Genomic DNA, 23,479 nt, shown 5'->3' with positions numbered 1-23,479 from the left:
AAAGGGCCTCTCATGTCAGGTACAAAAACAAAAACATATTTTTTATAACTCGTCAGTTCTTGTCTTCTTCTCTTTTTCTGTTGGGGTTAGGGTTCAGTCATGGCTTTGATCAGACCGCGCTGTCCCCGGGCCGCCTCTGCCTTTTTTCTGCAGGCGCTTCCAGACGGAACACTTCAGGTGACTCTGGGTGGGAGAAGCAGGACTCAGGAGGAAAACTCTAGAAACAGACGCCACTAAATGTGCAAAATGGGCATTTTTCACTAAAACGTGCTATTTCCGGAGTCAGCAGCAAGACCCAGCAGCATCAGCAGGTAGGATCACTCACTCACTGAGGGAATATTATGAGAATGAATAATGGAAAGGATTACAAAGACCTGCTCTATTAAAGAGGTCCAGATGTTGGCTCTGTCCGGTTCGGTCCGGACCTCACGGTAAAGCCAGGGGGGCAGACTCTCCCACCAGATCCACGGTGCAATTCAACCTGACAACAGTTATCTTTATTTTCATTTACATGAATGATCATGAGGAATCATCTGGACAAATGTGAAAGAAAAAAATCTGTAGAGAAGGAAAATGGAAAGTGTAGGAGAAAACGAGGATGTACTTCTTTAGTAAATGTTCACTGATGAGTTTTCGTGTTTGGGAAATTACAAGTGAGGTCAATCACAAGTTGTGTTTTCATAAAATAGTGTTTCCATCTGAAAATAAGTCAGGGTTTTATTTTAACTTTATTTCTCAGTGTTGCAGCTGGATGCTCTTCTGCGCACCTCTAACAGGTTACCAGACATTTGAGATTATTTTCTAGTTATTCAATTAAATTATAATTGTATAATGAATATTTTTCTAAAGCAAAGTTTTAATAAGTTATTAAATCAGACACATCAATGCCATAGACACAATCTCTGTCACACCGCTGCATCTTTCGGATCATTACTTCATCCATTTCAGCACGACTCTACAAGGGAGGTCCACTGCTTCCTCCCCAATGGTCTCATTCCGCCGCAACCTCCGCAATCTGGCACCCAACTACTTCTCCTCTCTTGTTGCCTCCACTCTTCCATCTCCCAGCACATTCTCTGCTTATGAAGTGAATGAAGCCACCTAGTCACTCTGCTCCACACTCTGCTCTTGTCTTAACAACTTGTGCCCTTTAGCCACTAGACCTGCTAGATCCTCTCAGTCGCACTCTTGGCTAAATGATACCCTCCGGTCTCTACGCACCAATCTTAGAGCTGCGGAACGGAAATGGCGCAAAACAAAAGATCCTGGTCATCAATTGAAATTTCAGGAATTACTGTCCTCATTCTCTGCCAGCATCACTGATGCAAAGAAAGCTTTCTACACTGACAAAATTCTCAGCTCTATTGACTCAGAAACTTTTTTCAACATTCAAAACTCTGCTCAACCCTCCATCTCCACCTCCTACCAACATTCTATCAGCTGATACCTTTGCCTCATTTTTCACTGACAAAGTGGCAGCTATAAGCAAACAGTTTACTCAACTGGACACTCCTGAACATTCGCAACCACAAACTCCTTCTAGCCCAACCATCTCAGGCCCTACTGCTTCATTTTCCTCTTTTTCCCCTCTCACTGAGAATTGTGTGTCCAAGCTTCTCACGTGCAGCCGCCCTACTACATGCCCACTTGACCCCATTCCAACTAAGCTGCTCCAAGCTATTGCTCCTACAGTAGCCGCAGCAGTCAAACGTGATCAACACTTCACTGACATCCGGTACATTTCCCACCTCTCTCAAGCATGCTCAGGTTAAACCGCTGCCAAAAAAACATCTCTTCCTCCAAATCACGTGGAGAACTACCGACCTATCTCTCTCCTCCCTTTTCTGTCCAAAATCATTGAAAGGGTGGCTTTCAAGCAGATCACAGAATACCTCTCACAAAACTGTCTGCTTGACCCTTACCAGTCTGGGTTCAAACAGGGCCACTCCACTGAAACCGCTCTGTTAGCAGTGACTGAATCCTTAAAAGAAGCTAGAGGGACAGGCAAATCCTCAGTGTTTATCCTGCTCGACTTATCGGCTGCATTTGACACTGTCAACCATGGCTTCCTTTTGTCCACACTCTCTAGCATGGGCATCACAGAGTAAGCACATGCCTGGTTTGAATCGTACCTCACAGGACGATCATTCAGTGTATCTTGGCTTGGACAATCCTCTACCATGCACCATCTTGCCACAGGAGCCCCCCAGGGCTCTGTACTAGGACCTCTTCTCTTTGCCACATACACCACCTCACTGGGTGAGATCATTCGATCACATGGCTTCTCCTACCACTGCTATGCAGACGACACCCTGGTCTATCTGTCATTTCCACCGGACGACCACACTGTCTCTGCATGAGTGTCAAACCGTCTCTCTGACATAACAAAATGGATGAAATCCCACCATCTCCAACTCAACCTCTCTAAAACTGAACTACTTGTCATCCCAGCAAAACCATCCATACAGCATAATATCGCAACCAAAATGACTTCCTATTAGAGCCCTGCACGGGCCTAAAATCTGAGCCCGTGTCCGGCCCGGCCCGAGGGGGTGGAGCCCCAGCCCGACCCGGCCCAAAAAGGTTTTCAGGATTCTCTAGCCCGACCCGAGCCCGAGCCCGACTTTTTTTTAACCAACTAAATGAAAACAAAGTGTGTCAATCCTGACCAATGTGTTAAAAGACGTGCAGGATCCGATCAATTTGTTTTTCCCTCATTTACCGTCACGGAGATGATGGCGCACTGGCTCTGGTGGTAATCAAGTTAAATTTTATCTCTTTCCAACAATTTTCACAAGAAAACAAAACAGTTAAAAGCAGGGCTTGTGTTGTGTTGACCAGATAGTTCCCGTATTTGACCGTTTATTTTGACGGAGAAAGAATAGGAAGAATTACCCCGACGCATGCAGACGAACTGACATTTCATTCCACGCACATCGCAGATGTTGCTAAATCACCCAAGAAAAGATTCCCATCTGAACATCTGAGCTGCACACTGCTCAGCGCAGCTCGCTGTCAGCGCATATGTGCACAGCGAGCTAAAGTTGTGGAGATTGGCTTGGAGCGCGTTGCAGAACCAGAGCGCATGCGGGAAGGTTCCTCCCACTGAAGCGAGTATTTTCCAAACCCTGTCTCTCAGAGAGACTTGTCACTTAGAAAATGTTCCCTGATTATGAAACTTTGGCTGAATAGTGCTTGTTCTTGTCTCCGATATGGTGACGCATCCAGGAGCCGTCTGAGGAGAATCCCAGAATCTCACATCCTCTTCAGCTCAGGAAGCGCCTCTGATTTTGCACAAGCGTGACCCATCAACCCGGTCTCACAGTAAGACTGGGTTGGGCCTGTTCAGGTTTACGCAGACAATCTTTACATAGAACTGACATACAGATATAAAATTAATTCAGTAAAATATAAAGCATTTTATTTAAATATCCATTCATTATTTTACAAGCACAGAGAGCCGCATCAGATTCAGATCAGCGGGAAGATTCCTCCGACTGAATTCAGTCGGAGGAATCTTCCCGCATGCTCTCTGGTTCTGCGACGCGCTCCAAGCCCCTCTCCACATCTTCAGCTCGCTGTATACCTTATGTAGTACACGCTGACAGTGAGCTGCGCTGAGCAGTGTCCAGCTCAGATGTTCAGATGGGAATCTTTTCTTGAGCGATTTAGCTACATCTGCGATGTGCGTAGAATAAAATGTCAGTTCATCTGCATGCGTCGGGGTAATTCTTTCTATTCTTTCTCCGTCAAAATAAACGGTCAAATATGGGAACTGTCCGGTCAACACAAGCCCTGCTTTTACCTGTTCTGTTTTCTTGTGAAAATAGATAAAATTAAACTTGATTAACACCAGAGCCAGGCGCACTGCGCCGTTATCTCCGTCTAAATGAGGGAAAAACAAAATGATCGGATCCTTTTCTGACCTTCCCCACCTACAAAGTTTAATTACAACAATCAAACGTGACAGAGCCTGGATTTGTATTCTGAACAGTCTAAACATGTTTTAAAAAGAAACGTATGACAAACGTGGCACCTGCTCAGTAAAACCACCAACAGGGTGAAAAATATCAAAATATTGTCGGCAGAGACGGGCTACAGCTTCTGGATCCATTTTATATAAATCGTTTTATTATCGTCTTATGAAAGATAACTTTGACGAACACGAGCGACCGGTACTGGCTGCTGTCACCTGTTGTGAGCAGCGCTCTGCTGTCTGAGGGTAGGCCCCGCCCACAACGCCGCGGCTGCTGTGGCTCCCAGTGTTTTCTTTACTGTGGGAAATGGGTAATAATGGCTCTTTGATAGGAACAGGTTGCCGACCCCTGGTTTAAGTGTTTCAATTTTTTTTTTCAATTTTTTTAATGAATTCGATTAAAAATAAAGGCACCCGGCCCGGCCCGTGTCCGAGGTAATCACACAGTCGTTGGCCCGAAGCCCGGCCGTCGGGCCGAGCCGACCCGAGGGCCTAGGGCTTCAGTGCAGGGCTCTACTTCCTATCTCTGGCTCCTTCAAAGGCAGTTCGAAATCTGGGTGTTGTGATTGATGAACACCTGGCCTTTAAAGATCATGTTGCCTCTGTTGCTCGTTCATGCCGCTTTGTGCTTTATAACATACGAAAGATCAGACCATACCTAACACAACATGCCACCCAGCTCCTGGTGCAATCTACTGTCATCTCCCGCCTCGATTACTGCAATGCCCTTCTAACTGGTCTTCCAGCCTGTACTGTGAGACCTCTTCAAATGGTCCAGAACGCAGCGGCGCGTCTGGTCTTCAATCAGCCAAAAAGAGCACACGTCACCCCTCTGTTCATTAAGCTCCACTGGCTGCCGCTAGCAGCACGCATCAAATTCAAATTGCTAACACTAGCATACAAAGTCCGAGATGGTACGGCTCCCATCTACCTGAATCCTCTTGCAAAGGCTTACGTCTTGGCCCGGCCGCTCCGGTCATCACAGGATCGTCGGCTAACAGTGCCTACACCACGCTCAGGACAATCCAGACTCTTCTCATCCATCGTTCCACAAATGTGGAATGACCTTCCAAGCTCTACCAGAACAGGGGCTTCCTTTTCAATTTTCAAGAAACTCCTGAAGAACCTGCTCTTCAGAGAGTATCTAACTAGCACCTTGCCTGCACCCGTCCCCCCTCTCTACCATCCACTCCTTTGTTCCCTCCTCTCCATGACTGATGTCAATGTTGTTGTTGTTATTGTTGTTGTTAGCCTCAAGGACAATATGCTGATTATCACTTGTAAGTCGCTTTGGACCAAAGCATCTGCTTAATACATAAACATAAACAAACATAAACATCAACAGGTGGTCATATAATAATCAGACTGTTACCAGTCAGTCATTTTTACCTAAAGCTTTTCTGTTTTATTTATAAACAAATCCCAATTCTTCTGTTAAAATTAGTATTTTCTTTATTTTTGGAGTAAAATATTCATTTCATTTCTCAAAAATTAACATTTAGAGGTAAAAACTGGTCTTATGGTTTAAGATTACCCCACATGGCTTCCAGTATCAAATTTAATGCAATGGGGTTTAAGGTCCACAGGATGGTGTTAAATCACTTTCAACTGAACCATGATCAAATCCTAAATAATCTTTTTTACCTGGCCTCCATAAATAACATTTGCAGATCTTCTGACTGAACACATTTGCTCTAATGTCATTTGAAAATGACTTACTGGCTAACAGATGAAGCTAAACAATGAAAAAGAGAAGATCTGAACAGGCTTGAGTTTCAGGTGAGTTCCCCCTGGCAGCCATAGCTAAGAGACGATTCAGATCATCTTAAAGCTGACTCTTACTGCTGAAAATGACGTGTCAGCTCGAGTCCACATGTTGGATTTAGTTCAGGGTTAATGTATTAAAATGATATTACCTGCAAACATGATGCCTCAACTTCAGTTTTAATCCACAGAGTTTCAGCCTTGCAAACACATAATTAGTGAATCGTGTGTTTTATAATAGATTATATTCATGGGACGTCTTTGAGAACCAGAGAAGTCCTTGAAAGGCCTCTGACATTTTTGAAAAGACTCTGATTCAAGGCCACAGTTTCATTCAGCCTCCAGCTGGGTATTGTGTGGCTTTTAGGCATAATTGCTCCACAATTTGAGCTCGTTTTTGGTCCTTTAACAATTGTTTCTGTGTGATTTTGATCATTTTTCAGCTTATTTTGAACTAAGTTGGGTTCATTTAGTGACAACTTTTTTGATTTATGCATGTCTGCGTGCATCTGTGTCCCATATTTAGTCTGTTTTGTCATTTTTCATCTGTTTTAAAAAAGATAATCACAATTTATTGTTTCCCTACGATTCTGCATGCAGCATTTGCTAATTTAGGCTATGCATCATAATTGTCTTATATTTTCAGACATTTTAATTTATTTTATGTCTCATCATGAATAATTGTTGTACCTCTTTGGATGCAGACTTCTTTTTTTCTTGAGGCCTTTGTCTCAAATTTATGGATTGTATTTCTTCAGAATTGTCTCATTTTGGTCGTCTACACTCTCCAGATAAATCACACTGGGTTGTTTTATTACTGTTGATGATTTCTGGAATTGTGGTTTTTTTGCAAGGATAAATTTGTTTTAGGAGTCAAATATAAGGTTAGTTTCTAAACAAAAAACACAAAAAACATGCATTAAGACTTATAAAGTAGGTAAACAGTCAATAAAAAATTTCTTACATCTTAATTGTTTAGATTTTGCAAGTAAACTGCAAAATAAAGCAACAAATAATTATAAAATAACCGCAATGTCATTATTTGTCCACATGATGGCGCCAAACCACCATAAACTGAACCACGACCTTGACTAGAGTGTATTTCAAAACAAATCTTTATCTATCTAACAATAAACATTTAGTTAACAACAGAGATAAATTTGTGAAGCTAGCAGTAATGTGTATCAGAAAACAACAATAATGAACCTTTAGCTATCTTTCTGTTTTTTCTTCCTTTCTTTACTACCCTTCATCCTTTCTTCCCCTTCTCCATTCCCTCTTTTTTTGCATACGTATATTTTACTTCTTTATTTTTTGTCTGTAAATCTTGTAGGAAAACAAAGAATACCATCTGGGGTTTGAGAAGACTTGAGATTCTTGGTGTGATTTAAAGTTTATATGTGAATTTCGGCTCCGTTCACGAAATCTCGACTGTCAACAAAGTAGGCAGACTTTCCTTCTTCACGTCAGGGGTGGAGCTTCAGGGCAGTGAGCCCCCGGCCAGGGCTTGGGAGGGGCCCGCCCCTGCAATCAGGCAGCCGAGAGGGAACGGCGCCTCTAACACAAACGATGGACAAGCACTTCCATAACTTGTGTTCAGAGGAAAATGAGCTTCGTTCTTCAGAAATCCTCTCATGCATTTATTTAGGGTTTATGTAGGTTGCCCCAGTCCAGATCAAGTCATGGTTCCTAAAAACTTGCAATCGACTGACTTTAGTGATGTAGTAGGTAGGGTTAGGGTAGGCTAGGTTTGGATGGTGTTATTGGTAGTGGAAGAAAGTCCTCTGCCATCTGCTGTTTGTCCGTTTTTGTTTTCAGATAGTTTGGTTGCTAGCTAGCACGCTAGCCACTAGTTGTTAGCTCGAGGTGCGTAACCTCTCCTGAACAGATTTTGACATGTTCTTGTTCCTTATAGTGCCTTGAACACAAACCACACTAATCTTCAAAGAAGCTTGGAAGCAGGATAAACGTCAAAAAGGCACTGAAGATATGACTTATTATCATCTAGTGTTGAGAGCTCGTAAGAATCCGCCTCGTCACGCTGCCATCTTGGCCCTCCTCTCAGACGGAGAACACCGGTCTGAACCCTGAAACTCCAGAGCTGAAAATAAGTCCCACTCCAGCCCTGACCTCAAACACGACTCCAGCATGACTCCAGTAGCCGAACAGGTTTCTAAGAACGGAACACTGAATGTCTCCACGGTGCCGGAGGGCGTTTTGCTCTGAATCTGGGTCGTGGTCGCTGTGACTTTGGTGGTTTCTGTGGTTCTGATTGGGTTCTACGTAGTTAAACGTCAGAAATGGACACAGCCCCCTGCTGCTCCTGCAGAGGACACGACCTGATGTTAAAACAGGACCAGAAACACAGAGGAACCGGTGATCAGGAAGTCAACTGGATCAAAGATTCCGATCAGAACCTCAGAACCCAAGATGAGAAACCCAGTTTTACACGAGGAAACGGTACCATACTGGTGGCTGGTTTATGTTCAGAGCGGCTCGATGCCAACAAAAACAAGTCGAACTGTCTCTCAAAACATCTGTTACTGTCATTATTATACTGACAGAATAAGAAAAAATTATATGTTATTGCTGCTTATTTAACAAATACATCTGATTAATGTCAGATTGGCTGGAATTGCTGCTTCTCTTTTATCTGTTAAATGAAAAATACAAATATTTATTTTGTAAACTTTGTTTTATTCAGTACAAGCCAAAGGTTTGGACATGCCTTCTTATTCAATGTGCTGTCTTTATTATCTTGACCGTTTACATTGGGAGATTCTCACTGAAGGCATCAAACCTATGATGTGGAGTTTAAAGGTGAAATAACTGAAAATGTGTTTTATTTTCCATTTTCTTCAGAAAAGTCACCCTTTGCTCTGATTACTGCTTTGCACGCTCTTGGCATTCTCTTGATGAGTTTCTAGAGGCAGTCACCTGAAATGGGTTTCCAACAGTCTTGAAGGACCCTCCTCCCAACCCCAGAGATGCAGGTGTCTGGTTTGAACAGGTGAGCATCACAGTAAATCAGAGTGGAGCAAACTGAGCTTGAAATATTCTGGGTTTTATGCACTTTTTCTGCTCCAAAGCATGAAAGTTAATAGGTGAGATTTTATATTTTCATTTAAGAGAATTACTGTTTTTTATTTTTGTTGTTGGCCTCTGAAGAAAGATTTAACCCGCTTTAAAATAGGAACTGGAAAGATTACAGTGTGTGTGTGTGTGTGTGTGTGTGTGTTCTGACCATACGTGTGTGTGTGTGTGTGTGTGTGTGTGTGTGTTCTGACCATGTGTGTGTGTTCTGACCGTTTGTGTTCACTAAGTCTGGAGACTGAACAGTGATGCAAAGGGGCTAGTCTCTCTAGAGAAGACCACAGCCACCTCCCTGAGCAGAACCCAGTATCCATCACTGTGGCAGACATCCAACAAAGAGCCTCAGGTCTGAAGAACTGGACAGCTCCAGGACCTAACATGATCCACGCCTACTGGCTTAAGAAGCTCACTGCACTCCATGAGTGCCTGGCAGCACAAATGAAGCAGCTGCTAAAGGATGGGACTCACTCTGAATGGCTAACTGACTTGGCTAATACCAAGGAGACGCCCTGTCCCCACTGCTGTTCTGCAGAGGTCAGATCCCCGTCCACCAGATAATCAACAAGACTGGCCATGGATAGCACCTCCTCTACATGGAAGACCTCGATCTCACCATCCACATAGAGGAGGTCTAATCTTCAGGTGTTTGAATCGTGCTTAGTCCGACCGCCTACCCGAGACCATGTTGCCATGGAGACCCTAACAGGGGCTAATGAACCAGACTACACAGCTTCCAGGACGATGGAGGTCCTCAAACCCTCCCACCACGATAAGGTGGCGATTCTGCGGGAGGGATGGGTTTTTGTTTGTTTTTTTGGCTTTTTTTGTGCCATTTTATTTATTTATTTTATTTTATTTTTTGTGTGTATATTATATATATATATATTTGTATTCTATTTCATTTTATTTGATAGAAAAACATAAACTTTACAAAAATATTTTGTTGTTGTTGTTCTTGCTTCTATTTTTTCTACTTGCTTGTGAAATCTAAGCAGCTTCTCGATTCTAAGTCACCAAGTGGGCCTAAACTTATAGACATATAGAGTATGTGTACATCTACTTTCTACTAGAGATTTTATTGTTTTTACTTCCTAAGTGAAAAAAAGTTCATTTTCTTCTAAAACACCCCCCCCCCCCCCCCCTCTTGTTCATTCCCTTCAGGTATTTTCCAGATCTGACTGACGACGCTTCAGAGTTAGTTGCTTGTGAGGATTCTGTATCTCTGCCAGAAACCAGAGAACTCCGAGTTTTGGCTCCTGTGACCGAGCTTCCACTTTTATTTACTCCTGAATTATTTTCTGCAGTCACTGATAATTTATCTTTAATCCCTTATTTTTCCACTGATGATGCAAGGGTGGGTCGTACGAGACCCTAGAGGGCGTGCTTGGATGAGCTTCATCCACACTTGACTTCTCATATGAAGATTTTCCATCTTCGTACTCACCTGAACTTACCTTTGAAACCAGAGATGATTCAATGTTACTGTAGGGTTACTGACCTAAACATAGGAATTAAAGGCTGTTGCTATCAGCTTATATTTTAATTCCTAAGAAGATCAAACGAATTGACGAATGATATTATATATGGATATATGAATATAATAGATATAAATTCATACACCAACTTGCTTGGTCTATGTTTAATCAAAAGATTATGTAGCATTCAGTCAATATTGAGAAGGCCGGATCTGATCGTGAATGATGATTTATTGAGCCGTCCGTATCATCAACCAACCAACGTAAGAGCTAGGCATAAACAAAAAAGAAATAAATCATAAAATAAACCATAATGCATAACTGATTACATTGGTAGCCTTTTTCACAACTAATACAATCATATAGGTACCCATACACGTTCCTTTTTCATAACAACATCATGAATTATAGTTACAAACCTTGTTCCCCTTATCAACTGAAGCTAGACAGAAGTATTCTTCAAACTTTCTTTGTCTTCTTCTCCGTGAACCGTTAATAGCCTATCCTTTGCTCCGTCTTTACTTCTAATAGATTTACGTTTGCTTCTTCTGTGTTGCGCCCATTGCGCCTCCCTACTTGGCTACGGTTGCCATGATGCTGTCAAAATAAAAGCCTGTATACCTTTGCCGTTGTTAAACATAAAGAAATAGTTCACCTTTACATTCACCTTTACAGATTATAATATTTATTTTTAAAGATTTAATTTAATAGCAAAGATTATTTGTTAATTCAGAAGATCTAAAGATCTTTGCCTCTTCAGTGATCAATGTACACCCACTCTGTGTTTATTTCAAGAAAGAGTCAAGTTTAAGAAGGTTAAGAAATTTATTACTAAACAATTATAAAACATCACAATTTATAAAAGACTTTGGTATTAAAAAAGCAACCCTGTGTTTGGATGAATCTAATATGAAGTGTTTGTTTGCAGGTGAATGCAATGTCTCAGAACGTGTCTGGTGCAGGTGTGCGCTCTGGAGGGCCCTCGGTCGACGCGCAGGTGCAGTCAGAGAGATCAGGGTCAACCAGTAGTGGTACAGGGCGACATTCAACCTTCCCCCTGTGGTAGGCGAGTCACCAACCTCAGGTCTAGAGGTCACTAGCACCAGCTGTAGGAGTAGGGTCAGTGATGTTGTCAGCCCCCCCCTTCGGCAGGTGGCGTCCCCACTGCAAGGTAATGGGCTTCAGCTGGAGGCTCAGCGCCACCATCAACTCCCCCTTTGGCAGGTGGTGTTCCCACTCCAGGGTGCGGAGTCTCATGTGCAGTGCCACTGCAACCTCCCCTAGGTTAAGGTCGGTTTATGCTTGACGCGTCCGCGAGGTTGCGTCATTTTAACAACCACGCCCCTCCACCGCGCCTCTGCACGGCCCAAAATTTCCGCACCGCGCACCTAGGAAATTTTCTAACCACGCGGACGGTCGGACGCGGAAAAACATGGCAGACTGGCAAGAACTAGTATGGCAGAGGTTCGTAAATACAGACATTTGTATGATTCAGCTCTCAAAGATAACCGTGATCAACATGTTGTTAATAATTCTTGGAGAGAAATAGCTCGCACTGTCGGAAAAGATGAGGACGCTGTTAAAAAATGCTGGAATGCCATGTTGTAAACAAAAGTAATTTTTACTTCTACTATGGTGTAGTGTTGGATTCATGCCGTAGAGCTCCATGCTGCCCCCTACAGTTTGGGAGAATATTGGCTCACCGCAGAGACAAGCCGCATGAACCTATAAACGCTGCAAGTTTGAAGCGCGTTCCATCCGCGAGCCGCATCACCAAGCGGAAAGTGAATACGTCAAGCATAAACCAAGCTTTAGGTGGTTTTCCCACCCCCGAGTGAAGCAATCTTGCTGCAGAGACGACACAGACTCTGTGGGTGTCACTGACCTTGGAGGCAGTGGATCGACTGGTCACTCTGACAGCGCCGTTGTAGTTAACAACACCTAGAGAGGGAATGACACGAACACGAAAGAGAGCCCATAGCTCAGGTACGGAGTCAAGCTTGACAGGAAAAGGCAGATGAGCTGTCGGATCAGAAAGGTACAGGATCATCCTGCTGGTATCAGAGTCCTGGGACTGAAGACTGACAAGGTTGTTTTCAGAAAAGACAGGATGAACAGACTCAAAACCATCGGATGGTCGAGAGGTGGACGCGTTAGCGGCCTGAGCTCAAGTCACGACACACACACGGGGTGGGTTTGACCGAGAAGACACACTGTCAGGGAGCCACAAGGGGTTAAAGGACCAACAGCTGCACCTTGTTTGGCAAGAGAGTCTGCAATCAGATCCTTATCAGTTCCGGGTGCACGAGAAATACCTTTGACTTCACGCCAATAGATCTGCATGTCATGTGATGTCGCTAGGGTTATCACAAGCCATGAAGAGGTCTTGATGTTTAACGGGCTTCCGGTTAGATGTTAAGAACCCGTTAATTTTCCAAGAAGGTAAGAGAGGTGGTGGAGGACCTAAACTTGGAGACGGCCATAGAAAAGGAACACTCAGAAAGATAGGAGGAGAACCACTCCAGAGCAGTTCCTGATAGAACTGCCCAGTCTCTCAGCCTCTCCAGTAGCAGGTGATGGTCAACAGTGTCAAAAGCTGCAGTCAGGTCCAGCAGGACCAGAACAGAACAGTCCCCTGCATCACTGAGTCAGAAGGTCATTAGAGACCCTAAGAAGAGCTGTTTCAGTAGAATGAGCTCTACGAAAACCTGACTGGAAGCTATCATAGATGTTGTGTGTTCATCAAGAGCAGCTGTGAGTTGTTTAGCCACAACCTTTTCCAAGATCTTGGAGATGAACGGAAGTTTAGAGATGGGTCTGAAGCTGCTATGGAGAGAGGGGTCAAGACTCGGTTTTTTAAGAAGCGGGTGGATTACAGCGTTCTTAAAGTAAGCAGGGACCTGACCAGAAACCAGAGAAGCATTAATAATGGAGAGCACGCTGGGACCAATGGACTGAAAAGCATTTTTAAACAAAGATGAGGGTAAGATGTCGAGGGGGAATGCAGAGGTCTTCATAGAGTTAACTAGTTTGGTTAACTCGGTCAAAGAAACAGGAGCAAAGCTATCTAGGATGATGGGCCTGGTTGGAGTTGGGAGAGGCAGCGATAAGGCTGAAGGAGAGATGCTAGATCTAACCTTATTGACTTTGTCCACAAAGAAAGACAGAAAGTTCTCACAGTCTGTAACAGAGTGGATGGAGGCTGTAGGAGAGGCAGGAGAGACTATGCTGCTGATGGTGTTAAACAGCACCTTGGGGTTAGGGTTAGCACACCTGTGCTGAGGCTCAGCACACCTGTGCTGAGGCTCCCATTGATAATCTGACCAAGTGAAGGGTCAAGGCACGGAAAGGCAGCCTTCCAGAGACGAGACGGCAGAACGTCAAGTGGAGAGCCAGATGGCTTCTGCCTCGCAACAAGCTTATTCAGCTCAGAGTATGAAACAGTATTGAGGGAGCTCAGGGTGGGTGGTGATGGAGGAACTGGAGCAGGGTCAACAGAGTTACCAGAAATGGCTGCTCTAATGCCTGACACTTTATCAACAAAGAACCTGTGAAAAGCTTCAGAGTTTCCAGCAGCTGTAGCAGACATTAAGCTAGGCTCCTGATACACCAGAACAGTTTAGTGTTTTGTAGAGGATCTTGGGATTATTGGAGTTTGTTTCAATGATGTCTGCAAAATAGGCCGTTCTGGCAGCCCTCACAGCATCCTGATAAGCAACCAGAGATGCTCTGAACAACTCACGCAAGACCTGTAGGCCATCCTTTTTCCACTTTCTCTCAGAGGATCTACACGCCGGCCTTCAAGCCCGTGTGACATCAGAGAGCCAAGGCTCCCTCCTCGGCTGAGACTTGCAAAGTTTGAGAGGGACAACCACGTCCAGGACCTGATTACAAAGTACATCAAAGTGTTGTGAATAGTGTTCAGTGTTAGATGGATCAGGGTTAAAGGTCTCTAACCTTACAGACATACAGTCCACAAACTTTGAAATAGTTTCAGACTTTATTACTTTTAGACTTTTATATTAACAGACTTAAGAGCCTTGGTGTTTTTTGATGAGGAGATCGTCCTTATATATTGTTCAAGTTCCATTTTTAATACAAGAAGTTCAGGTTTTCTGCCAAGGACTTTGCTTTTGTGTATGTGAAATATAGCCAAAAATAAAAACCTATTTACGAAGAAGAAAGCATCATTGTCCTTCTTATTAAAATTATGAAGACCAAAAATAACATCTTTGTAGTATAGTTGAAAGTTAGGGAGAACAGAGTCATTAATAAACTTGTGGAAGTCCTTCCAGAATTTACTTGTAAATTTACATGACCAGAACAAATGAGAAGCTGTTTCAGGTTGCTCTTGACAAAAGGTACAATTTACATTTATATCAGCTAAAAATTTTTTACAAATATTGTTTGGTAGGGTAAAACTTGTGAATGAATTTAAATGTAAACTCTTTAACTTTGTTCGTTAAAAGAAATTTTTGTGGTAAGGTCCAAACTTTTTTCCATTCAATATCTGTTACAAAATTAGCCCAATAAGATATGGTTGATGGAACAGAAATCATTGTATCCTGAAAGAGAGTTCTTATTTTGTTATTCACCGACTTATGCGAGGAAAAACAAACATTGCCAAGAGAAGAATGTAACACATCCGGGCGACTGACTGATGGTGGAGCGCTGTGTGAGCATCTGAACAACATGGACAGACCGGATGGGATGGCATCAAACACTATTGAGAATTCTCTAGACGTTATTGGTATATTGTATTTCCTAAGGAATTCAGAGTAATTGTATAAAAGTCCTTTTTCATCAAATAACTGGCCAACCAAGATGATTCCATTATTAAACCAGATATTTAAAAAAATAGTTTTATTTTTATAAATAATATTGCAGTTATTCCAAATAAAACAGTTTTGCGGGGAGAAGTTGTGTTTGTAAATCAGTGCCCATGCCAAAAGAATTTGTTGATGGAAGTGAGAAAGTTTTAGTGGTATTTTGGGAATACTGTAATTGCAGAGCAGTAGGAAGTTAAGGCCACCTAAATTAGAAAATATATGATGTGAGATAAAATTCCAGAGAGAAGTGGGATTTTTTAAATACTTTTAAATCCAGTTTATTTTAAAGGTGTTGTTAAGAGCACCGAAATCAATAAAGTTAAAACCTCCTTTATCATATGGATTTAAAGCTACTGATTTACGTAAGTAGTGGGTTTCATTTTTTCATAAGAAATTGTATAACTATTTGTTGATTAATTTACAAGTTGTATTGTCAACGTGTAGTGACTGTGCAGCATAGGTTAGACGGGAGATACCCTCAGCTTTTGAAAGCAGAACCCTTCCTTTTAACGATAGGTCCCGTTGAAGCCAACAGTTAAAGATTTTTTAGGTTTTGTCTATAATAGGAGTAAAGTTCTTGGAGCATCTGGATTGCTCATTTTTTATTATTTGAATTCCAAGGTATCTTACAGAGTTTTTTACAGGTATTCCATGGATTGAAGTTGCAGAACAATTTTTGACTGGTAGCAGTTCACATTTATGTAAGTTGAGTGAAAGTCCGGAGGCTTTAGAGAATGACTGTATAATGTCGATGACCACTGAAACTTGCGAGACATCTCTTAGAAAGAGAGCTGTATCATCTGCTAACTGACTTATTAGTATTTCTTTATTAGCTATGATCAGACCTTTTAAAGAACTGAGTTTAATGTGTGAATTAAGGAGTTGCACAGAAAGAAGGAATAAATACACAGAGAGGGGGCAGCCCTGCCTCACTCCACGCTTTAGAGAGAATGTTGGGGAAGTACCGGTGGGAAGCTTTATGGAGCTGTTACTATTAGAATACAGTGTACGAACAGCATTACAGAAGGATTGGCCAAACCCAAATTTGCTCAGGGCAGTAAAAATAAACTCGTGCTCTAAGGAATCGAACGCCTTGTAAAAATCTAAAAAAAGAATAAGACTATCATCCTGTACAAGTTCTGGGTAATCCATAATGTCTAAAATTAACCTTATGTTGTTGGAGATATGACGATTCTGCATGAATCCAGACTTACTCTCGTCGATAACTTTATTTAACACAGGCTTTACTCTATTAGCCAGAACTTGTGCTAGTATCTTATAATCGTTATTTAGTAAAGAGATTGGTCGCCAGTTGTCTAAGAACAAAGGATCCTTCCTCGGTTTGGGAATAAGCGTGATCAATCTTTGACAAAGTGGGAGGGAGTGCACCTCTGTCCATGCTTTCCTTAAAGACTCCTAAAAGAAACGGGGTTAAACTGTCAGAGAACTGTTTGTAAAACTCTGCAGTAAGACCATCAGTTCCCGGTGATTTGTTCACCTTTAGATGTTTTATAGCCTCTGCAACCTCCATCAAAGAAATTGATCTGTCACAAAGCTGACTTTCCTCCTTACTCAGCTGAGTAGTAATACCAATGGAATTTAAAAAAGTAAGAGTAGCTTGAGGGCAATAACTAGAGGAATAAAGTTTGCAATAAAAATTTGAACAATATTTTGCTATTGCATCCTTATCATTTGAAATTGTTCCATTAATATTCAGTTGTAGGACAGAGTTGGTGTTGGACTGATGTTTTTCAAGTCGGAAAAAGTAGGCCGAATTCTGCTCTCCTTCTTCGAGCCACTTTCTGCGAGACCGAATAAATGCTCCATTAGCTTTGCATTTGTAAATCTCGTCCAATCTATGCTGCAGGTCAACCAGTTCTATCTTATCAGATTCATTCAGGGCGTCTGTTGGTTTGGAAGTAAGGCATGTAATCTTCTGTATTACTTGCCTCATCAAATCTTCTTTTTTTTTTGCCAACTCACTGCTGTATTTTCTAAAGAATTTTCCAATTTCATATTTCAAAAGTTCCCAGTTGCTACAAAATGTATTATCTGTGAGAGCTTTATCCCAATAAAGTTTAATTAATCTATGAACTTCGTAAATTACTTCTTTATGCTCCAGGATAGTACTGTTTAGCTTCCAGTATGAAGTATCAGTGGCAAGGGAGGATGACAATGGGATTGATAAACTTACAATTTTGTGGTCTGAGAGTGGTGTAGGATAAATATCAGTTTTAACTTTTTCTAAATGTTTTGTAACAAGCCAATAATCAATGCGTGAGCTCCTGGTTTGAGTCTTGTTACATCATGTATAAGCTATTTGAGATGGATGTGAATTCCTCCAAGAATCAACTAAGTTAAATCTTTGTGCAAACAATCTTATAAATGAGTCAGAGTCTGAACTTCTAGGGGGCCACCGATCCAAACTATTGCTAAACACTGTATTAAAGTCTCCACCAAGAATTATAAAAGAATTGGGATATTTAGATAACCAGCATAGTAAGTGCTTCTCCAGCCTGTCAAAATATAGTTTGTTCTCCCTCTGACAGTTAAAACCATACACATTGATTAAAATATAGATAGAATTTGCAGCCTTAATTATTAGAAAAATGTAGTGACCATTTTTATCAATATCAGAATTCAGAATTTTACCATTAAATCTTCCTTTAAGTATACAAACACCAGCAGCCCGTTCTGTACCATGGGACATCCACAGATCATCTCCCCATTGCGATCTCCAAAATGTTTTTTCTTGTTCTGTTGAATGAGACTCTTGTATAAAACAGAAATCTAAGTTGAACTGCTTGCAAAACAAAAAGATAGCCTTACGTTTAACACTGTTTCTTAGACCTCTTGCATTTAAAGAAATAACAGACAAAGACATAAGGACAATAACAAAAAATAAGAGTGACAAATAAGATAAGGCTTAGACCAAGTAAGTGAAGAAAAGTTGAACTGGAAACCTGGTCACTTAAGAGAGTCCTATATAAGATGAGAACTGTAACCTTTGAATAAGTAAATTGTGAACTTGAGTAATAACAATGGGAATACAATAGCCTAAGAAAACAGAACCAATGTAGTAGACAGAGAATGCTTCACATATGAGCACTTAAGGAGGAATCATATTAGTGATTATCTTGCTCCATTCAAAAAACTAATTATTTGAAAACGGATAAAATAAAAAAGAATCTTGTTCAGCTTGCTCATAACAGTTACCGTACAAATGTTGCAGCAAAACTCAATACCAATAAATCTAAAACATATGAAATGTGTCAGTTTAACCCTGATTGTTTTATAAATTCTATAAGAAAAGAGAATAGCAAAGAAACCAAGTTAACCTGTTTTTTTTTCTTTTTGTTTGTTTTTTATCTCAAATACCTTAGGTCAAATTATAGGGGTGGAAAGATCTCTTTTCCCTCCACAAACGCACGTCCTGCAACGAAGAACGCCAGCTTGTTTGCTTTGCGCGTGGCTTCAACAGCTGGCCAAAGTTTGTTTCTCCGAGCGCGGTCGTCAGGAGACAGATCTTCAGCTAGCTTCAGGTTATTATTTTTCAGGAAGGCAGACTTCTTGGCAGCGCGCCAGACATCATCGCAGTAGATCCTGGATGTAAACTGGATGATGACTCCTCTGGGTTGGTTGTTATTGTTGGATTTCTTGGGGCCGATGCGGTGGACGGTATCAACGACGTCGGGGAATTTCACTTGCTCCTCCGGCAGGACTGTTCTGCAGACTTTGATGACCTCCTGTCCGACGTCCTGCTTCTCTCTCTCGGGCAGACCGTAGAGCTTCAAATCCCAGCGGCGTGAGTAGTTCTCCAGGTGGGAGATGCACTTTTCCTGTGTTTCCGCATTTGCTTTATATTGTTCAAGCTGTGATTCGAAATCAGCAATTCTGCCCTTCATATCATTTAGCTCAACGCAGACAGCATCAAACGACTCCTTCACCGCCGTGATGTGTTTGGTGTTCTCTTGGACAGCTTTTTTCATCTCGGAAATGACTACAGAGTTGCCACTCACCATTTTTTCAAGAGTGTCCGACCTCGAGTTAATCAGCATGGTGAGTGATGAGAGCTGGTAGAGAACCGTAGGTGTCTCCATATCCGCAACTTTTCTTAGCTTACCAGCGGAAAAGGCACATGGAGTGATAGGAAGAGGGGGAAACTTCCTCCATCCGGTTATGTTGAAGAGGATCGGAAACTGCCTCCAAATAATCGTGCATGGAGTCGATGAGAGTATTTTTAGTGTCGGTGGGCTTCTCAAAAGTAAGAAGAGGCTGGGTAGCTTGGCTAACATTAGCGGGTTTGCTAACGGAACTGCTGTTAGCTAGCAGCTTTTTAGTTTTGGTCTTTCTCTTCTCAGGTTTACTCATTTTGGTTGAAAAAATACTTAAACTCGGAGTAAAGTATGATTATTGCATAGGCGCAACAAAAGTCTTTGTTCACTGTGTGTAATATATTAAAGTAAAGCTAGGTTCGCAGAGCTCAACGATAAGTGACTGCTCAGAGCGCCATCTTGGCAACCGTCGCTCAAAAACAGGCAGATTCCACCTCTATTTACAAACTCCTGGGGATGCAACAAGAGGGTGTGGTGTGTCGACTACCGGATCTGACGTCAACAAATTTTTTTAATCAAGCCGTCGACGTCATCGATGGGTCGCCACAGCTCTACTAAAAAGTACTTAGTAAAAAGTAAAAAAGACCACTTGATAAAGGTAACACCCCAACAATCTCTAACACTTGGTAGAAGCCTGACATTAAAACAGAGAGCGCTATTAATCTATAATGAATATTAATATAAAAAAGACATTCATGGAAATTTTCATTAACTGTTTTATTACCACACCAACTAGGAAATATTTTTACAATACATTTAAAAAAGAAAGGAGACAGAGAAAGGTGAGATAAAATAACTTAATTGACCATTTGAGGTCTTTTTAGAGATCGTACTGGTGCAGTATCTAGAAAATATGGGGAAAATGCTGACATCATATACAGTATTTACTTCTGTAACTATTTGTTAATATGTTAATATGAGTTGCAGTTTTTATAGCTATCCTGTTAGGGTGTGTAATTGTTGGACGGAATCTTTAACAAAACACATAATTAATAATTTTTTTGTGGTTGTGTGCATTTAGAATATCTATATGAAAGTCTCCACAAACACTAACTTATGATTATTTGTATTTAAATCTACTGTACATTTCTGAAAAATTTGTTCTGAAAAATAAATCATTATTAATAATTAATTATGAAATATTTTGTTTACAAATGAAATTCTTACCTTCTTAACCTAATATTTAACATCCAAACTAAATATTTAACTTTTTAACTAAATACTTTGATTACAAACTAAATATTTACCTTCTTAAATATATATTTAGCATCCAAACGAAATATTTAACTATTTAACTAAATATTTTGTTTACAAACCAAAAATGTATCTTCTTACCAAAATATTTCACTTTTTAACTAAATATTTCACTTGCAAACTAAGTATACATGTTTTTATAAATGTTAAATGTTTTACCAAATAGTTTGAAGTTGAAACATTTCTTAATCAATAAACAATTACTTTGAAATATTAATTCCCTTTTAATTTCTCATATGACAGGCTAAATAACCAACATTATTGTTAATTTTAACTGTGTAACTTTACAAACAGCATCTCATGGAGGACAATATAAATAGAACTTTGAAGTTCTATGTATGTCCAATTTATAGTCAAATCAAATAAGTGTTTATTTGAATAGTCGTAAATCACATCATTGGGAGAAGATTTTCACAATTATTTCATTTTAAGTAGTACTGCTAAAATGCAGAGACATATTTATTACTATTTTACTAGTCTATTAATAGTTTTTTCAGTACTTTCTGCATAACCGGCCCTTTAAGAGCATTCATGATCTTTATGTGGCCAAAAATGAAAATGAATTTGACATCCCTGATTTAAGCTCTACACATTTAAAATGAAAATAAGAAATAAAAGTATTTCTGTCTCCCCCTTCTGCCTTATACCTGCCCCCAGGCAAAACTGTTAGAGCCTCCCCTGCACAGTCACCAGCCTTCTATCAGCTACATATAAAAGAATCCTGGTGACATTTGTTCATAACTTTTCTTCAAGTCATTCATGTAATCTAAAATGTGAACAGTTTCTCCAGTAACTGTTCAGCTGCTCGGATGATTGAGTCTGGACATCTCCTATTTCTTCTCGATGTTTCTTTCTCATCAGATCCAAACTGACATCATGACCAGCAGCTTTTACAGCAAACATCGGCTAATAAACGGATCCACTGATGATCAAATGCACCTGAGTTTAGATGTCACCCGCTGCCTTTGTTGCCAATAAAACAAAAAGAAGAAAAACATGGTGGGGAATGAGGAGACGGTCGGCCGAGCAGCATAAATAAAGACACCACAGCGTTGTCTCATTTTTTGTTTCAGTCTAGCTAAACTACAGGACAAATCACGTTCTGTTTCAACTTATACGGACGAGTCGGTTATTTTACGGGAAGGTTGGCAACCCTAAAAATTAACTGTCAGTAACATCATAGCACCCGGCCAACAGTAGAAACTCCTTTGTTGGGGTTATTAGGAGCGAACAATTAGTAAGCTTCAACTTACTTTTGGATTCTTCAATAAATTCTGTAAATATGGGAATATTTACTGATTTATTAATTAATTAAGATATTCTTAGATATACGGGGCACCATTCCCCTTTTTCCGGGGAAAAATTGAATCCAAAACTCTTATCAGTCTTTCTTGAAGTTCGTAGAATCCTTGGAGCAGAGACTTCTCTTCGACACAACAAAGCTACTGGAGACGAAAATCTGAATTTTATAACGTTTAATTAACAATTTGTCAAATGAATAAACAGTGGCATAAATGAATAATAACCATGTGATATAATAAAAGGATGTATATTCAAAATAATGTTCAAGGTGTTTGTGTGGTGTGTGTGAGTGAGTGTGTGTGTGTGTGTGTGTGTGTGTGTGTGTGTGTGTGTGTGTGTGTGTGTGAGAGATGAATGGGTCTTTGTTTCCCCAGAGTAGGTGGGGGAAGGTGAGCTGTGAGTGTGTGTGGGGCTCTGCCCCTCCCCTCGCATTCAACAGGAGACCTGGATGTGTAAAGTTTCCTACTTTCCCGAACACTTAGTGGCTTAGAATCACAGTAAAACTTAACTCAAACACTTCAAAAGTTAACAAACAACAAAAGGTCACTTGTAAATTATTTAATCTAAAAGGAGTCGGCAGCCTGGCCAGAGCTGACGACTAAAAGCGATGATCAATAAGCAGTTTATTCTTTCAAAATGACCCGAAGGACGAATTGGGAGCGAAAGAGGAAAACACGAAGCTACTTTTTAAGCAATAGCGCGGTTTTATTGCTTATTCTGGACTATAGAGGAAACGGGAGAAGAAAAGGAGAGAAAAAAAAATGAGTTTTCTGATCACCAAAGCAGCAAGGCGTCCCCGCTGTTATGATTTGACGGTTCTCCGTTTTCTCCGCAGTTTTCAGCGTCATCCGTCGGTTTAATGCTTTCTCCGTTGTTTGGCTCCACGAATGTTTCTCCACGGAGCGTCTCTGAGAGCTGAATGGAGCTCCGCTCGTTCCCAGTCAGGTCCCGATGGAGTTGAGTGTAGTTTCCAGCGGTTGCGTGGGCTCAACTTGGCACTTAGAGCTTCCGCGTGCTCAAGTTGAGGGAGCGTTCGACAAGCGTGTCCTTACCGCCAGGTATCCTGGGCAAAAGAACAAGGTTTCTTTGTCTCTGCTGAAGATTTATGGTCTTAGTTCGCGGGAAAAGCTCCACGGCTTCCCGCACATGCGCAGAACGTGTTTCTGGTACTAGGCGGTGACATCACCCAATGCTTCCGTGTGCAAAGCATCATGGGAAATGAAGTTTCTTGGCGCTGATGTGATTATTTGCTTTTCAGAGCAATTTAAGCACAGTCATTTTGGAGAAAATCACTGCATAGTAATTTCCTCATGAGGTCAGACCCTCAACACCGTATAATAAACAGTAAGATGAGTTATTGTAACTGACTTTAAAAAGTTAGCAAGCAGGACGATGACAATAAACTACACCAGAACTTGGTTTATATTTGACCCAGATGACTTCGTACCTGAAATTCGGTTCTGCCACTTGGACAGGCGGCTGGCTCGGGTTTCTCCTCCTCCTCCCTCTTTTCTTCTCCAACCTGTCGCTGGGCTGAGGCTCCATCACTTCCTAAATTGATTTTACTTGAACCTTCACTACCAAACAACTGTGAGATTTTAACACATTTGCCAGCATCAGCCTGAAGGGCCAGTTTCTTTTTTAGTCGAATTTTCTCCGCTCCTCCTTTCT

At 41.2% G+C, this 23,479-nt stretch overlaps 1 protein-coding gene and 1 long non-coding RNA gene across 2 annotated transcripts; one reads left to right on the top strand and one right to left on the bottom strand.

Moving 5' to 3' along the window:
* The first annotated feature begins 148 nt into the window (after positions 1-148).
* On the top strand, positions 149-9,506 carry LOC139071723 (uncharacterized). The gene is made up of 3 exons (XR_011521543.1): positions 149-311; positions 8,603-8,750; positions 9,064-9,506. It is a non-coding gene; the product is annotated as an uncharacterized lncRNA (long non-coding RNA).
* A 471-nt stretch (positions 9,507-9,977) lies between these two features.
* Positions 9,978-23,132, bottom strand: LOC139071721 (uncharacterized). The gene is made up of 2 exons (XM_070554656.1): positions 10,728-23,132; positions 9,978-10,578 (listed from the first exon to the last, which is right to left on the bottom strand). The coding sequence occupies exon 1, from the start codon at positions 19,430-19,432 to the stop codon at positions 18,527-18,529; it is 906 nt and encodes a 301-aa protein (XP_070410757.1). The 5' UTR covers positions 19,433-23,132; the 3' UTR covers positions 9,978-10,578; positions 10,728-18,526.
* Positions 23,133-23,479: the final 347 nt, after the last annotated feature.

This window comes from Nothobranchius furzeri, chromosome 9, assembly GCF_043380555.1.
Source record: "Nothobranchius furzeri strain GRZ-AD chromosome 9, NfurGRZ-RIMD1, whole genome shotgun sequence".
Taxonomy (NCBI): Eukaryota; Metazoa; Chordata; class Actinopteri; order Cyprinodontiformes; family Nothobranchiidae; genus Nothobranchius; species Nothobranchius furzeri.
Note: the sequence above shows the minus strand (reverse complement) of the source record. Positions and strands in the feature narration are given on the sequence as shown.